Consider the following 12,553-nt stretch of genomic DNA (forward strand, 5'->3'; position numbering starts at 1 on the left):
GGATGGGGCTGTGGATGGTGCTTACTGTGCCTTCAGGCACAGGCCTGCTAGAGACCTCCTGAAAATCGCTTCACCTCGGTGAGTCTCAGTGAACCTCGGCTTTACTGGAGACAACACCACTGACCTTCCAGGGATGCTGCAGGGTGAGAATGTGGAGGACAGCACCCAGCAGGTACTGTCTAAGCCTGCATGCTGAGTCAGAACCTCCCCCCAGCACAGACTCCAGAGCCCTGTCAGGACCAGCTCCAAGGGGATGCCTGGGGCTGGGCCTTGCAGGACCGGGAGGATGTGCAGAGGAGGCAGGAAGAGAACCCCGGGCAGGACAGAAGCATCGTAGGTACTTGAACTGGTTGGCTTCGGAGATGTTCAGCGCCCATTTGCACATCTGCAGGCTCCTCCACCTGTCGAACAGCTCCGACTGCTTCACCCTTGGGGAGTGGAGGACAGAAGAGTCCATGAAGGCCCAGGCTGGCAGAGCGTCGTCATTCCCAAACATGCTTCCTCCTGCTCCCCCCTCTGCCAAATCCTGGCTGGTCCTTTGCATTAACTGTATTTTCTTAGTTTCTGTATTCTTGATGCTCTGGCCCTGGGGGGTGTGGGGGGAGGCTTGCTAATTCCTAGAGATGGCAGACAATCATCTCCTGCAAGCACACCTTTCATATCATACCGGCCAATCCAGAGCCCATACCTGCAACCACCTCCTTTATCAACCCAACCAGTGGCTCACCGCCCTAATCATGCTGGGGCCAGGTCTCAGGCCACTAGGAGCAGTCCCTATGCCACAGAGCCCATAGAAAGCGTTCAAACTGGCCAGTCCTACACCTGTCCGCCCCACCTTGCCATTCCTCCCTGTGAGACCGCATGAAGTTTCTCACCCAGGTTTCCCCTCCCCTCTTCTGCTCCCCCAGGTGGCCCTGCAAGGCGAGCCGTGCCTCCTCTTTCTAGAGATCTAGGAGTATCAGAACTTCTTCCTTCACAATGTCATGTCTGTGTCTGGGTGTCTTCCAATATCTGATTTTTTAAAAGCCAGGCTACATTGTAAAGCATTCTTCCTCACATACTCCCCTCCCCCCACTCCAGGACCTGCCTGGATGCCCCAGGAACATCTACCTATAGGGGGCAAAGGAATGTCTGTGCATCCCTCACACCATGCTTAGCACACAGTAGGGCTCAGTCCACACTATGTCCTTCACACAATTTCCAGATGACTCATAGGAAGAGCTGAGAAACCTGCAGCATGTTCCTTTCACCTGAACACCCATCTGCAAGGCTTTCTTTATGCTTGTCGGGTTTTGAACATCTTGGCTTATGGTGCCTAATGTGCTCTCTGGGAAGGGAACATCTAAATCAGGTGGGACTCGCGCTTTGACTGAAACCAGCGGAAAGCATTAGATCATTGGACCGTCTTCCCACCGAGCGGTGCACAGACTGGAGTTTCTCAGGAATGCTGCATGGACCATAATCTCCTGCCCACCACAGTCCCCGCCCTGCGCCTGTACCCTGCACTGTCCAGAGTCCCCTGGTGGTGGCGGTTCAGAAGCTGGCTGGCTTGGGCATGGTACAGACAGCAGCCCTATAAATAAGGTCATTCTGGTTTGCTCAAGAATGGGGCGGTGGCCAGCCCTCAGGAGCTGGGTGTTAGCAGAAAACTACTGTAACTGTGGCTCTTACCCTGGGGTCCACTGAAGGGCTCACGGGAACCCTTGAGCCCCCTGAATCATAGTGACAATCTCATGTTTGTCCACTGGGTACAGATCTTGGGGAAAACTGGAAGCTTTCATCAGGTTCCCAAAGGGGTCCATGATTTCTTTTTTTAAGGCAAATATCGCCCTCACCAGTTTTGCTCAGTGGATAGAGCGTCACCCTGAGGACTGAAGGTCCCAGGTTTGATTCTGGTCAAGGGCACATACCTGGGTTGCAGGCTCAGTTCCAAGTCCTGGTTATGGCACGTGCAGGAAGCAACCAATGGATGTGTTTCTCTCCCATCGATATTTCTCTCTGTCTTTCCCTTTTTCTTCCACTCTCTCTAAAAAAATCAATGAAAAAATAATCTTGGGTGAGGATTTTTAAAAAAATAATAATAAAACAACATAAAAAGGGCAAATAATCACTTAACCATAAGATTGAAGAAATAAACTAAATAAGACAGGTTCATTCTACAGAGCTGTTTCCCTGTGATTAACTGCAGGAGGATATAGTTGTTCCCAAACAGGGCAAGCCTTGCCTACAAGAGACACATGACAGTGGGTGGAGGGGTGGTTTCAGGAGAAGTTGGGATAGCAACAAAGTCCATGAATTTGGGAAGCAGAGTGGGACATGGGCCTCAGACCCAGTTCACACACCTGCTTGGCAGCTTTAAAGAGCTGGAAGGAGCACCCCTCTCATCCTGACCCTTCCTCTGGCTTTCCCAAACCCCCACAGCAGCTCTCATCTCTCAAGCTCCTGTGACACCAGAGTAGAAGTGTCATTGCACAGTGGCACCCTGGCTCACACACTGATTCCCTCCCCCAGTTCCTGCAACCCAGGCCCCAGAGCAGCCCCCTCCATGCCAATGCCTCCCAGAAACACAGCCGGGGTTTCAAGTTCAACTGTTACCATCATCTGAGCCCCATTCTTTGAGCCTCCAATGCCTTCATCACACATGGACCAAGGATGGGGCCTAAACACCAGCCTTGAATCCTGGCTCCATCCCCAACTTGCAATGTGACCTCGGCTAAGTCACTTAATCCCTCTGAGACTCAGCTGCTTTATCTGTAAGATGGATACAATAACCTTTGTCCTGCCCATCTCAAAGGGTGTCAGAAAGATCCAGTGAGATAATGTTTGTAAAAATATTTTATAAATTGCTTTACTGATGCACAGATCACCTTTAAGATGAATAGTGATCCCAGGCCCTTACCTCCTTTCTCCCAAGACACCACGTTCCCGAAGAATAAAAAAGGTATAAGCTACCAGGTGAACAGAATAATGGGAGTGGGTGGAAGGTCTCAGTGGAAGAGAGATTTCAACAAGTGTGTGGAAGGAGAAGGGGTGACATAAGGAGGAAGGGCACAGCCCAGAGACAGAGCTGATTTGCACAGAAAATTTTAAAGGGGGTGGAGGACAGAGCAGGGACAGTGTTAAAATGAGGATGAGTTGTGAGTCCATATCCGATACAATCAAGCCCACCCCCACGGTGGCCAGATATTTAATGTCAAGCAGAGGAGGGAAGAGGGAATGAATCAGACTTTCAGTTCCGGCTTCTTAAAAAATAATAATAATAAATAAATAAATAAATAAATAAATAAAAAATTATCACTTCCAGTGAAAAGATCTCGATGTTCTAACAGAAAAAGGGCCAGCAGCAATCTCGAAGACCTACCCTCCATGAAAGCTGCTCTCAGACTCATGCATTGTTTAAATAGGAACTGATAACCCAGGGCCACCTGGTCAACCTGAGAAAATAGACCATGATAAACCATCAGATAAGATGACCACAGAGAATTCATTGCAAAGAAATTAAAAACATTAATTAGAAAAGATATATGCAGCCCTATGTTCATTGCAGCATCATTTACAATAGCCAATTTATGGAGCAGCCTAAATGCCCATCCATAGACAAATGCATAAAGAAGCTGCGGTACATATATACAATGGGGTCGGACTCAGCCATAAAAAGGATGGAATCTTACCATTTATGACAACATGGATGGACCTAGAGGGTATTATGCTAAATGAAATGAGTCAGACAGGAAAAGACACAAACCATATGGTTTCATTTATATGTGGAATTTTTAAAAATGACCAAACGAAACAGTAACAAATGTATAGATTCAGAGAACAAATTGGTGGTCCATAGATGGGAGGGGGGTTGGAGGATGGGTGGAAAGGTAAAAGGGATTAAGAAGCACAAATTGCCAGTTATTAAAATAGTCACAGGGATGTAAAGGACAGCTTAGGGAATATAGTCAGTAACACTGTAATAACTATGCAAGGTGTCATATGGGTGTCATAATTATGTCAGGTGGGTAAGAGACTTATTGGGGTGATCATTTCATAAATCATGATAATGTCTGATCACCATGTTGTACACCTGAGATTAATATAATACTATATGTCAACTGTAATTGAAAAATACATTTTAAAAGAGAAAATATTTGATTTTTTGGTATGTCATAATTATGGGCATCATTTTTCTATTTTTTGTTTTCATTATTTTTCTTCATAATATAAGCTTGTGTATCTAATTAAACTGTTTCATATTAATCACTATTTATGCCTACACACAAAACTAAATTAAATAAATAAAAATACTGGCTTTAAAAAAAGAATGACTGCAGAGAGAACTATTGGAGTCATGAAACAGAACTCCAAGATATTCTCCTGAGTCCCCAGAGCTATTCAAGAAGTCATGAGGTCCTTAAAATAAGAACAGGCCCCTCTGAGAACAAAGTAAGAGCTCCTGAGGGGGAAAGTTCACTAGATGAAACAGAAGATAAAGTCAAGAACTTTTCTCAGAAAGCAGAAGCAAAGGGCAGGGAGATAACAAGAGATGCGATTAAACTATATGAGTGTTAGAGGAGCCAGTATTCAACTCTTGGATACACTAAAAAGAGGAAACAGAGGAAAATGAAGAAGAGCAAATACAAAGGACTCGAAGAGAACGCTCGAGGGTTGGACATGAGCCCAGTTGAAGAGGTCCCAGTGGTGTGCAGGTCACCATCAGGACGTTTCAGAACGCCATGATCTGAAAAGGCAGGCAGGTCACCTCCAAAGGAACAAGTGTCATGTGCGTGTGGCCCTGGGTGCTAGCAGATGACAGAAGCTCTTCAGCAGCATTCTGGAGGGAAATGACTTCCACCTAAAACACCAACCCCACCAAACCAGAGATCAAGTATAAGGGAAGAACTAAGTCATTTAGACACAGAAGGACTCAAAAGTTTACCTCCCACCCATTCTTTCAGGGACTTTGCTTAAAGAGGGGGTAGAAACAAAAATGAAGGAGTAAACCAAGAAAGAAGTGCCTATGGGTTCTCAGGTGAATCCGACCTAAGCAGGCAGAGAAGGAAGCCCTGGAGAGATGGTGTGTGGCCTATCAGGACACAGCCTGTCCGGGTGAGGCAGGAGGATGAATGGAAACCTGGGGGAATGCCTAGTTGAGGGAGAAGGCGGGTAGGGGTGGAAAATAGGGCATAATAGATATGAGAGTTCTAGGGGGGAAAGATGACTAGAAGCTTGGGGTGGGGGGGGGGAGGGGAGGTGAACTATACAAAAAGAAGATGGAATCACCATTATCTGATCTTCAAATTTTAGAATCAACCTATAGAGAAAAGCCCCCAAAAGGCTGCTATGGTTACACATAGAATGTACATGTTGGCAGCCTTGACATTTTAAAGGTAAACTCATGGATGACCGAAGCCAGCGGCTGGAACTAAAACGTAGGAGTAATTTTAACAGCCTCATATCACAAAGTGCTGGGTGAAGAGATGCTGCCAATGTTTAGTAGAAAAAGAAGCAGGTTATTGGGCAATCTATAGATAGCAGAACTTCAAATAGCAACAGTCCTCACCCAGCATAGTGGGGCGGGGCTGGGTGTAGGCTAAGGGAGCTGAATCCTCACTGGCCAAGGCAGGACGGGAGGGGACGCTGTGCAAACGGGATAAGTCAGGAGACAATGGCATGCAGTGGTGCTGAGAGGTATGAGAGCAGGTACCGCAGAGACAGCCAAGAATTGGAAGCAGCAGGGTGGGGTTAGGGTGTGGGGCAGGGGACTGTTGCTTTTTATTATCATAAACTTTCGTATGTTTCTAGCCATGTGATAGAGATGGCAATAATAATGAGATGATAATGGCCATCTCATTTTCCTCCCCCCCCCCCCCCCCCCACTAACCTCCCTTTTCTTTCATGACCTCCTCATTTCCACTCTGGTCACATTCACTTTTCCATCCATTCATTCACTTAACAAACGCATCCTGAGCCCATGCAGGGCCAGGCTCCAGGACTCAGAGACGCCTGGAGAACCCTGTCAGACCTGGCCCCAGCCCCTCTCCTGTCTCAGTGAGGGCCCCACCCCAGAAAGAGGGGAAGTGGTGGCAGGAGAGGGCAGCTGGTGAGTTGAGATCATCTGGTTGTGAGCACAGGCACAAGCTGATCTATAAGAATAAAAGGACAATATGCTAATTAGACCAGATGTCCTTCCTGACGGGGGTTACAAGGGAAGCCCAGGTCCCGGGTGCCAGCAGCTGGGGGAAGGAAGGCCTACTCTTGTACAAATTTCGTGCATCGGACCTTTAGTTTAAAAATAAAAATAAAGAGGCTCTGGAATGACTAAATTCAGCAATATAGGGACAATGCATTTTCATAACAAATCATCATAGCACAATTCCTCACAATCTGGTATTGTCAGGAGCGAGGCCTGTCCGAGTGGGGTTTTCCAGCTCACTGACTTTCTCCACTGAGAGGAGCAATGCTGGATGAGAATCTCCCCAGATGAATCGCGCAGGTCCCATCTCTTCAGACAGAACTCCAGCTGACCCCATGCGCTGAAGGGCCTCAGAGCGCATCCATCCAAGCCCCTCAGTTCACAGATGAGAATTTATCCTTTTCCCAATGACTCAGAGTCTCCACCACAAGCTCTGGGCTAGAGCAAAGCACGCAAGTGCCCAGGCTCCCCATCGCACCCCACAACATTTGTGATTCGGGCTTGAAACCAAGGGCCCAGGCAATTTCTAATTTAGTCCCTGAATGGAAGGTGTGATAGGGACTACTGGGAGCTGAGTAGTATCTCCCGCAAAATTCATATGTTGAAGCCCTAACCCCCAGCATCTCAAAACGTGACCATCTTTCTGGGACAGAGTCTTTGGGGAGGTGATTAAGTTAAAATGGCATCCCTAGGGTGAGCCCTCGTCCACTGTGACTGGTGTCCTCATTAGAGGAAATGAGGACACAGGCACCCAGAGGGACGACAGTGTGAAGACAGGGAAGGCAGCCATCGCAAAGCCACAGAGAGACCCGGCCCTCCTGGCACCTCCCTCTGACTCCTATTCACAGAACTTGGAGAAAAGGAAGCTCTGGTGTTGAAGCCCCCAGTCTGTGGTCCCTTGTGATGGGAGCCAACAAGCCAGCACAGGGACAAACACCAACATACAAACAATATATGGGTGGAGGAATGGGAAGCAACGCAGAGGGAAGGCAAATATATGGGGCCCCTCAGGTCGTCCTGTGCAGACCTTGAGGTAACCATGGAGAAACTGTCTGTTTTTCATAATTTAAAAAAACGGAAGATTTGCCCTTTGAAATGATACCAAGTGCTCTCCACGAGGGCCCTGGGTTTGCACAGGGTGGCACGGGCAGGCCTGCAGTCTCTGAATTTGGGAGAAAGATAAAGGCTCTCTCTCTGCTTACGAGCTTATGGATGTGGCTCCTAACTGAGGTCCGGGCATCCATCTTCGCCACTAAATCCCCACTCCTCGGTGGAATGTATCAAACACCAAAGTGTTTAATACACCTGCTTCCAACCCTTCCTACTGCCCACCTGTTTCCAACCCTTCCCAGTGCCCTTTCATGACGGCAAAACTAAATCCTGCCCCACAAGGTCCGGCCCTGCCTGCCCCTCTAGCAGCATTGCTTCTGTTTCCCCCTCTCCTGCTGGCATTCAAGCTGCCCTGACCCTGCACAGCCTGGGACACAGCGGGCTCCTTCCTGGCACAGGGCCTTTGCACAAACTGTTCCCTCGGTCAGGAATCCTCTTGGCCTAGTTAACTCCTATCACCCTTCACACCATCGCTTCCTCAGAGAGGCCTGGCCTGACTACCCCTCCTCCCAGCCCAGGTCAAGCTCCCTGTCACCCTCATCTCCCTAAGGTAATCAGTTATTACTGTGCGCTTCCCCACTGGGCTGGGAGCTCCTGGGGGCAGGCACCACGGTGTGTGCTCAACCCAGGGCTGGGTGGGGTTGGCTGGAGGGTGAGCAGCTCACATGTTCCTCTCTAAAGAGGGCATACAGCCCCTGGGTTAGTACGGAGACCATGAGGGACACAACTAATCCCAGCTGGACATTTGCTCTTATCTTGGACATTTCCTGCAGCTACTAAGCTTACGGAGTCTGAATGACAGCCCAGAAAAGCTATTGCTGCTGGTTCCAGAGAGGAAGGAAAGGGGAGAGAAGAAAAGGGAAGAATCAATGAACACTAAGCACCTACTATGTGTGTATGTGGACTGCTGGGTTACTATTTTCACATATGTTAATCCAACTAGTCTTTAGAGCCACCCTGAAAAGTGAGGTGAGAGTGTCCCCATTTTTATAGGTAAGAGAAGCCTCAGAGAGGTTAAGTCATTTGTATGAAGATACAGAGCTGGTAAAGCCCAGCGTCGGCTTTGGAGCCCATGTCTGCTTAAACCCAAGGCTCATGTTCTTCCTATGACCCACACTCCCCGGAGACCATGTCAGAAGGCTAAAGCAGCAGGGACTCCTGCCTGTGGGCCATGGACTGCAGTGCAGGGATCGAGTCCGGGGCCCATGAGCCCACTTGAGTGCCCAGCACTGCCGGCCTCAATAAACTGCACTTCTTCTATAACCAGACATACCTGTTTTAAAATCAACATACATCCTGTCCCGATGAGCACAGCACCCAGTCCTCTGAATGGTTTACCAAATTCATGGCAGTCACGGGAGGGAAAGCAGGGACAGGCCCACGTGCTACAGCGTTCAGCATGTAACACACTTTTTCTCACATGGTGATCTATTGCTGAGGGGGAGGACAGAGCACGGGTCTTTTGCCATTTATAAAAATTTAAAAAAAAAGGAAGGAAGAATGAAGAATACCTGTACGTAGAAGCTGGGTTTTGCATAGACTTTCTGAGAGGGTGCAAGGGACACAGGGGTGGCCTCTTACCTCTGAAGAGAACTGGGGGGCTGTGGGCAAGAAACTGTAGGCAGGGGACTTTTCACTGTTTACCTTTTTGTAAAATTTTAATGAATATAAAATGTTTAAAAGGCCCTAGCAGGAAGGTGCTGCTTAACCCTCGCACACAGGACTACATTTCAAGTAAGACGCTCCCGGGCCCTGTTCGATTTCTGTACCAGAGGAGCCAGTGATGATAATCTCGGAGACTAGTAACTGAGCCGGGACTGAAAGGCCAGGTCAACAGAGGTGACCTAGCAAACTTGGGCTTTTTTCATAAAACGCAATCATCCCTGCGTGCGGCCCTCGGGGCTTTCCAGAAGCCAGGGCCCTGGGAAGTAGACCTCATGCTTGTTCTGTCTGATCCACCGAGGTTCCTACCATATTTCCTTCTGCCCAAATCCCCACCTGCCCCCTGGCCCTGCCCCACTCCCACACGCGCCATGCACCCACCACCCAGCCCGGCCCCACTCACATGGACAGCACCTTCACCTCCAAGATCTCGTTCCTCAGCTCCAGGCATCTCGTGGAGTTATATTCTAAAGGGCCCTCGTAAAATTCAAAGTACCTGGGAACCAACAGGGACAGAGGTTACTATGCAGAGAAGCCGGCCTGACTTTCAGGGACCCTTGTTGGGGGTCGGGGGGAGTCTGTCATTGTCAAATAAGTAGAGCAAAGCAGTCCCACCCAGCAGATGAGCTGGTGGAAGGCTCCAGAACGGCTGGGCCCTCTGGCTTGATCACTGAGTATAAGCATTTATGGGAGGGAGGATGACCCCACATCAGCAAATGATGACATTCAGAAGCAAGTGATTCCAAGTTGGTGGCTGGAAGGGGAACTTGCTCTGGCTCTTCCTGTGATCAGTCACTGAAGAAGGCAGCACTGGGCCGGGCGGCAAGGTGGCTGCCTTCAGCCAGCCCTGCCCTTTCCTGCCAACTCATCTTTCTCTTGGGAAAGTGTTACACAGTGACAGCCACAAGCATAGCTGAGAACCACCACTTTGCTTCTGCACAAGCATTTCCATCTCCGTTAGCTCACTTGATTCTCATGCTCACGCAGTGACTAAGTGGGATTGACATTTCTTTCTCCCCTTTTGGCAGCTGGGAAAACTGAGGCTAAACAGATGGAACTCCAAGTCCCATTGGCAGTGTGGGGCACGGCCAAGCTTGGTCTAGACCACACTGCAGAAGCACCCAAGCCCCTCCAACACCAGCTGGCTCCAGGCATGTCAGAGCTACCTCAGGGTCCCTTCAGCAGCTTCATGAAAAATCACAAATCCAATTTCAACCAATGCTTGCCGAGCCTTTACCACGGGCCCAGCACTTGACAAGGCGGCATCCACTTTGATCTTTATAACCAGCCTACAAGGAAAGTGATGTCATAAGCATCATACAGGCTCTAGGATTTAACTCACTTGCCCAGAGCTGCACCATGAGCCTCCAGGCTGCTCCTATCCACTCACCTACAAGGACACCAGACACTGCGGAGGACCCCTTTATGGCCTCCCCTTCTCACACGCTGGAAGGAAGCGCATCACCTGACTGGGGGTGGGGAGGGCTGAGTTGGAATGAGGAGGTTCCCTTGAAGATAAAACATAGTGGTTCACTGCTGGGCTTGACCAAGGAGGCAGGGTGTCACCTCCCAGGCAGAGGCCAGGTAACCCTCCCCTCGTGGCCTCCGTCTAGAGGTTGCGCAGAAGAGAGCGGGCAGGTTAAGCTGACAGCCTCAGCTCCTCAGAAGAGAAGCCTGCAGCGTCAAGCAACTCTACATGTGAGGCCAGTGAGCTCGCAGTAGGGAGCCCTGGAGAATCAGAAGTGGGAGAGGTGCCCCAGGGCTGCTCCCAGACCCTGCAATCCATGAGTAAGGAATTAAAATACAGGCATTCCTCAGGCATTTCCCAGAAACCGGTCAATAGTTTTTGCTTGTGTTCTCACGGGTCCAACTTACGTGTGCAAACTTTAGAAATACTACTACATCATTTTACCCAGTAAGTTGGTGTCTTTTAAAAATATTTGTATGCTAAACAGCTTTTAATTTCAGATTTAATACTTTAAAACATATTCTGTTTATAAATGTGTTATTTTTAATTTTAATAAAACTTAACAGTTAATTTTAAAGCATAAAACTATATATTTAAGTATTTTAAAAGATTAGAACAAAATATTTTAAAAATAACTTTTAAATACAATTTCATAGTTAATTTAAAAATATATTCATAAGCCCTAGCTGGCTTGGCTCAGTGGAGAGAGTCTCAACCTGTGGACCCAAGGGTCCTAGGTTCAATTCTGGTCAAGGGCACATGCCTGGTTTGCATGCTCAGTCCAACGTGCAGAAGGCAGCCAATCAATGATTCCCTCTCATCATTGATGTTTCTCTCTCTCTCTTCTTCTCCCTTCTTCTCTGAAGTAAATAAAAATATAAATATAAACATATTCATAAATATGTTCTTAATAACTTCAATATCACAATAGTTAATTTGGCAGTACTATAATTATATATTTAAGTAATTTAAAATATTTCAAAATATGAAAATATTTCATACAACAAATTGGCTCCTATTTATAAAATAAGTTGTTTCCTTGTTCTTTTATTATAAAAGAATTGAAGTAGAGTTAATAAGAATTAGGCACTTGGGATTCCCAACATATCACACTCACTTTTTCTCTCTGTTTCCCTTGTGTTTTTGAACTCCCTCCTCTGTTGTTCTCACCCAGAAAATTCATATTAATACTTCAGCACCCACTTTAAATGCACCCACTTCTGGGAAGGCTTCCTGACCATTACCTCCATGGTCCTCTGTACACTCTTTTCATTAGAGAAAATAACATTGTATTGAAATAGTCTGTTTATATATCCATTTCCCTTCCAAACTGTAAGCATGGGAACTGCCTTTGTTATCTCTTTACCTCTGTACTCAGAGGCAGGAACGCTAAGAACTATATTTCCCAGACTCCCTTGCAGCTAAGTTCTGGATGAAGTTGAAGTTCAACCATTCAGAAGCACTTGCTCAAGACTGTTATTGGAGAAGGACAAGGCTCAAAGCATCGTTTTGCTGGTGCAGAATGTGGCTGAGGTGGCATGGCTCTTGGAAACTGTAGGGGTGGCAGCACTTTCACGATTATATCAGAGGCAGCAGCTTTCACAGTGGCCTCATTTCACAGTGTAATTAGGAGAGGCATTTCTGGAAGCTCTGCCTGGTGTCTGTCTTCGGAACTAGTTGGACCCTTGATAAATCCTTTTCTGTTTGAATTAGTTAAAAAGGATTCTGTTATCTGTAACTAAGAACAAGGAAGAGGTCAGCCTGGGGCCACACAAAAGAAGTCCATGACCTTGGCTTTAATGCATGTCGTTTTCCAGTCACACAACACAAAGTGGGGTCTGGGATCTGATTACAAAGATCATCATTCGCAACGAGAGCCAGTGGCACCAAGCCCTATGGAATCCACTGGGTCATCCAAAGCCATGATCTCAGGCTGCTACCAGAAAAGCTCCCGATTCAAATGATACAGGAGGTCCTTAGGAGAAGAGAGATGGGAAAGCTGTGGGCACATCTTGGATATGCCTCTAAGCCAGCTGTGTGACTTTGGGTAAACCACTTCCCCGCTCTGGGCCTAGGCTTCTCCTCCTTAAACAATCTGTTTGAACTGGGTGATATCTAAAGGCCCATCCAGC

At 47.7% G+C, this 12,553-nt stretch overlaps 1 protein-coding gene across 4 annotated transcripts in view; it reads right to left on the bottom strand.

Annotated features, from left to right (window-relative positions):
- ST8SIA5 (ST8 alpha-N-acetyl-neuraminide alpha-2,8-sialyltransferase 5) overlaps window positions 1-12,553 on the bottom strand; it is a 43,360-nt gene that overhangs the window by 9,745 nt on the left and 21,062 nt on the right. For 2 of the 4 annotated variants that reach the window (XM_036418677.2, XM_036418679.2), the window contains 2 exons: window positions 9,357-9,449; window positions 342-428 (listed from right to left, as the gene is read on the bottom strand). In XM_036418677.2, the coding sequence (XP_036274570.1) occupies window positions 342-428; window positions 9,357-9,449 (180 nt within the window). The remainder of the gene's footprint in view (window positions 1-341; window positions 429-9,356; window positions 9,450-12,553) is intronic. The other 2 variants (XM_036418678.2, XM_045574494.1) reach the window with 1 other exon arrangement.

Source organism: Pipistrellus kuhlii, unplaced genomic scaffold (assembly GCF_014108245.1).
Source record: "Pipistrellus kuhlii isolate mPipKuh1 unplaced genomic scaffold, mPipKuh1.p scaffold_m20_p_6, whole genome shotgun sequence".
NCBI classification, from domain to species: Eukaryota; Metazoa; Chordata; class Mammalia; order Chiroptera; family Vespertilionidae; genus Pipistrellus; species Pipistrellus kuhlii.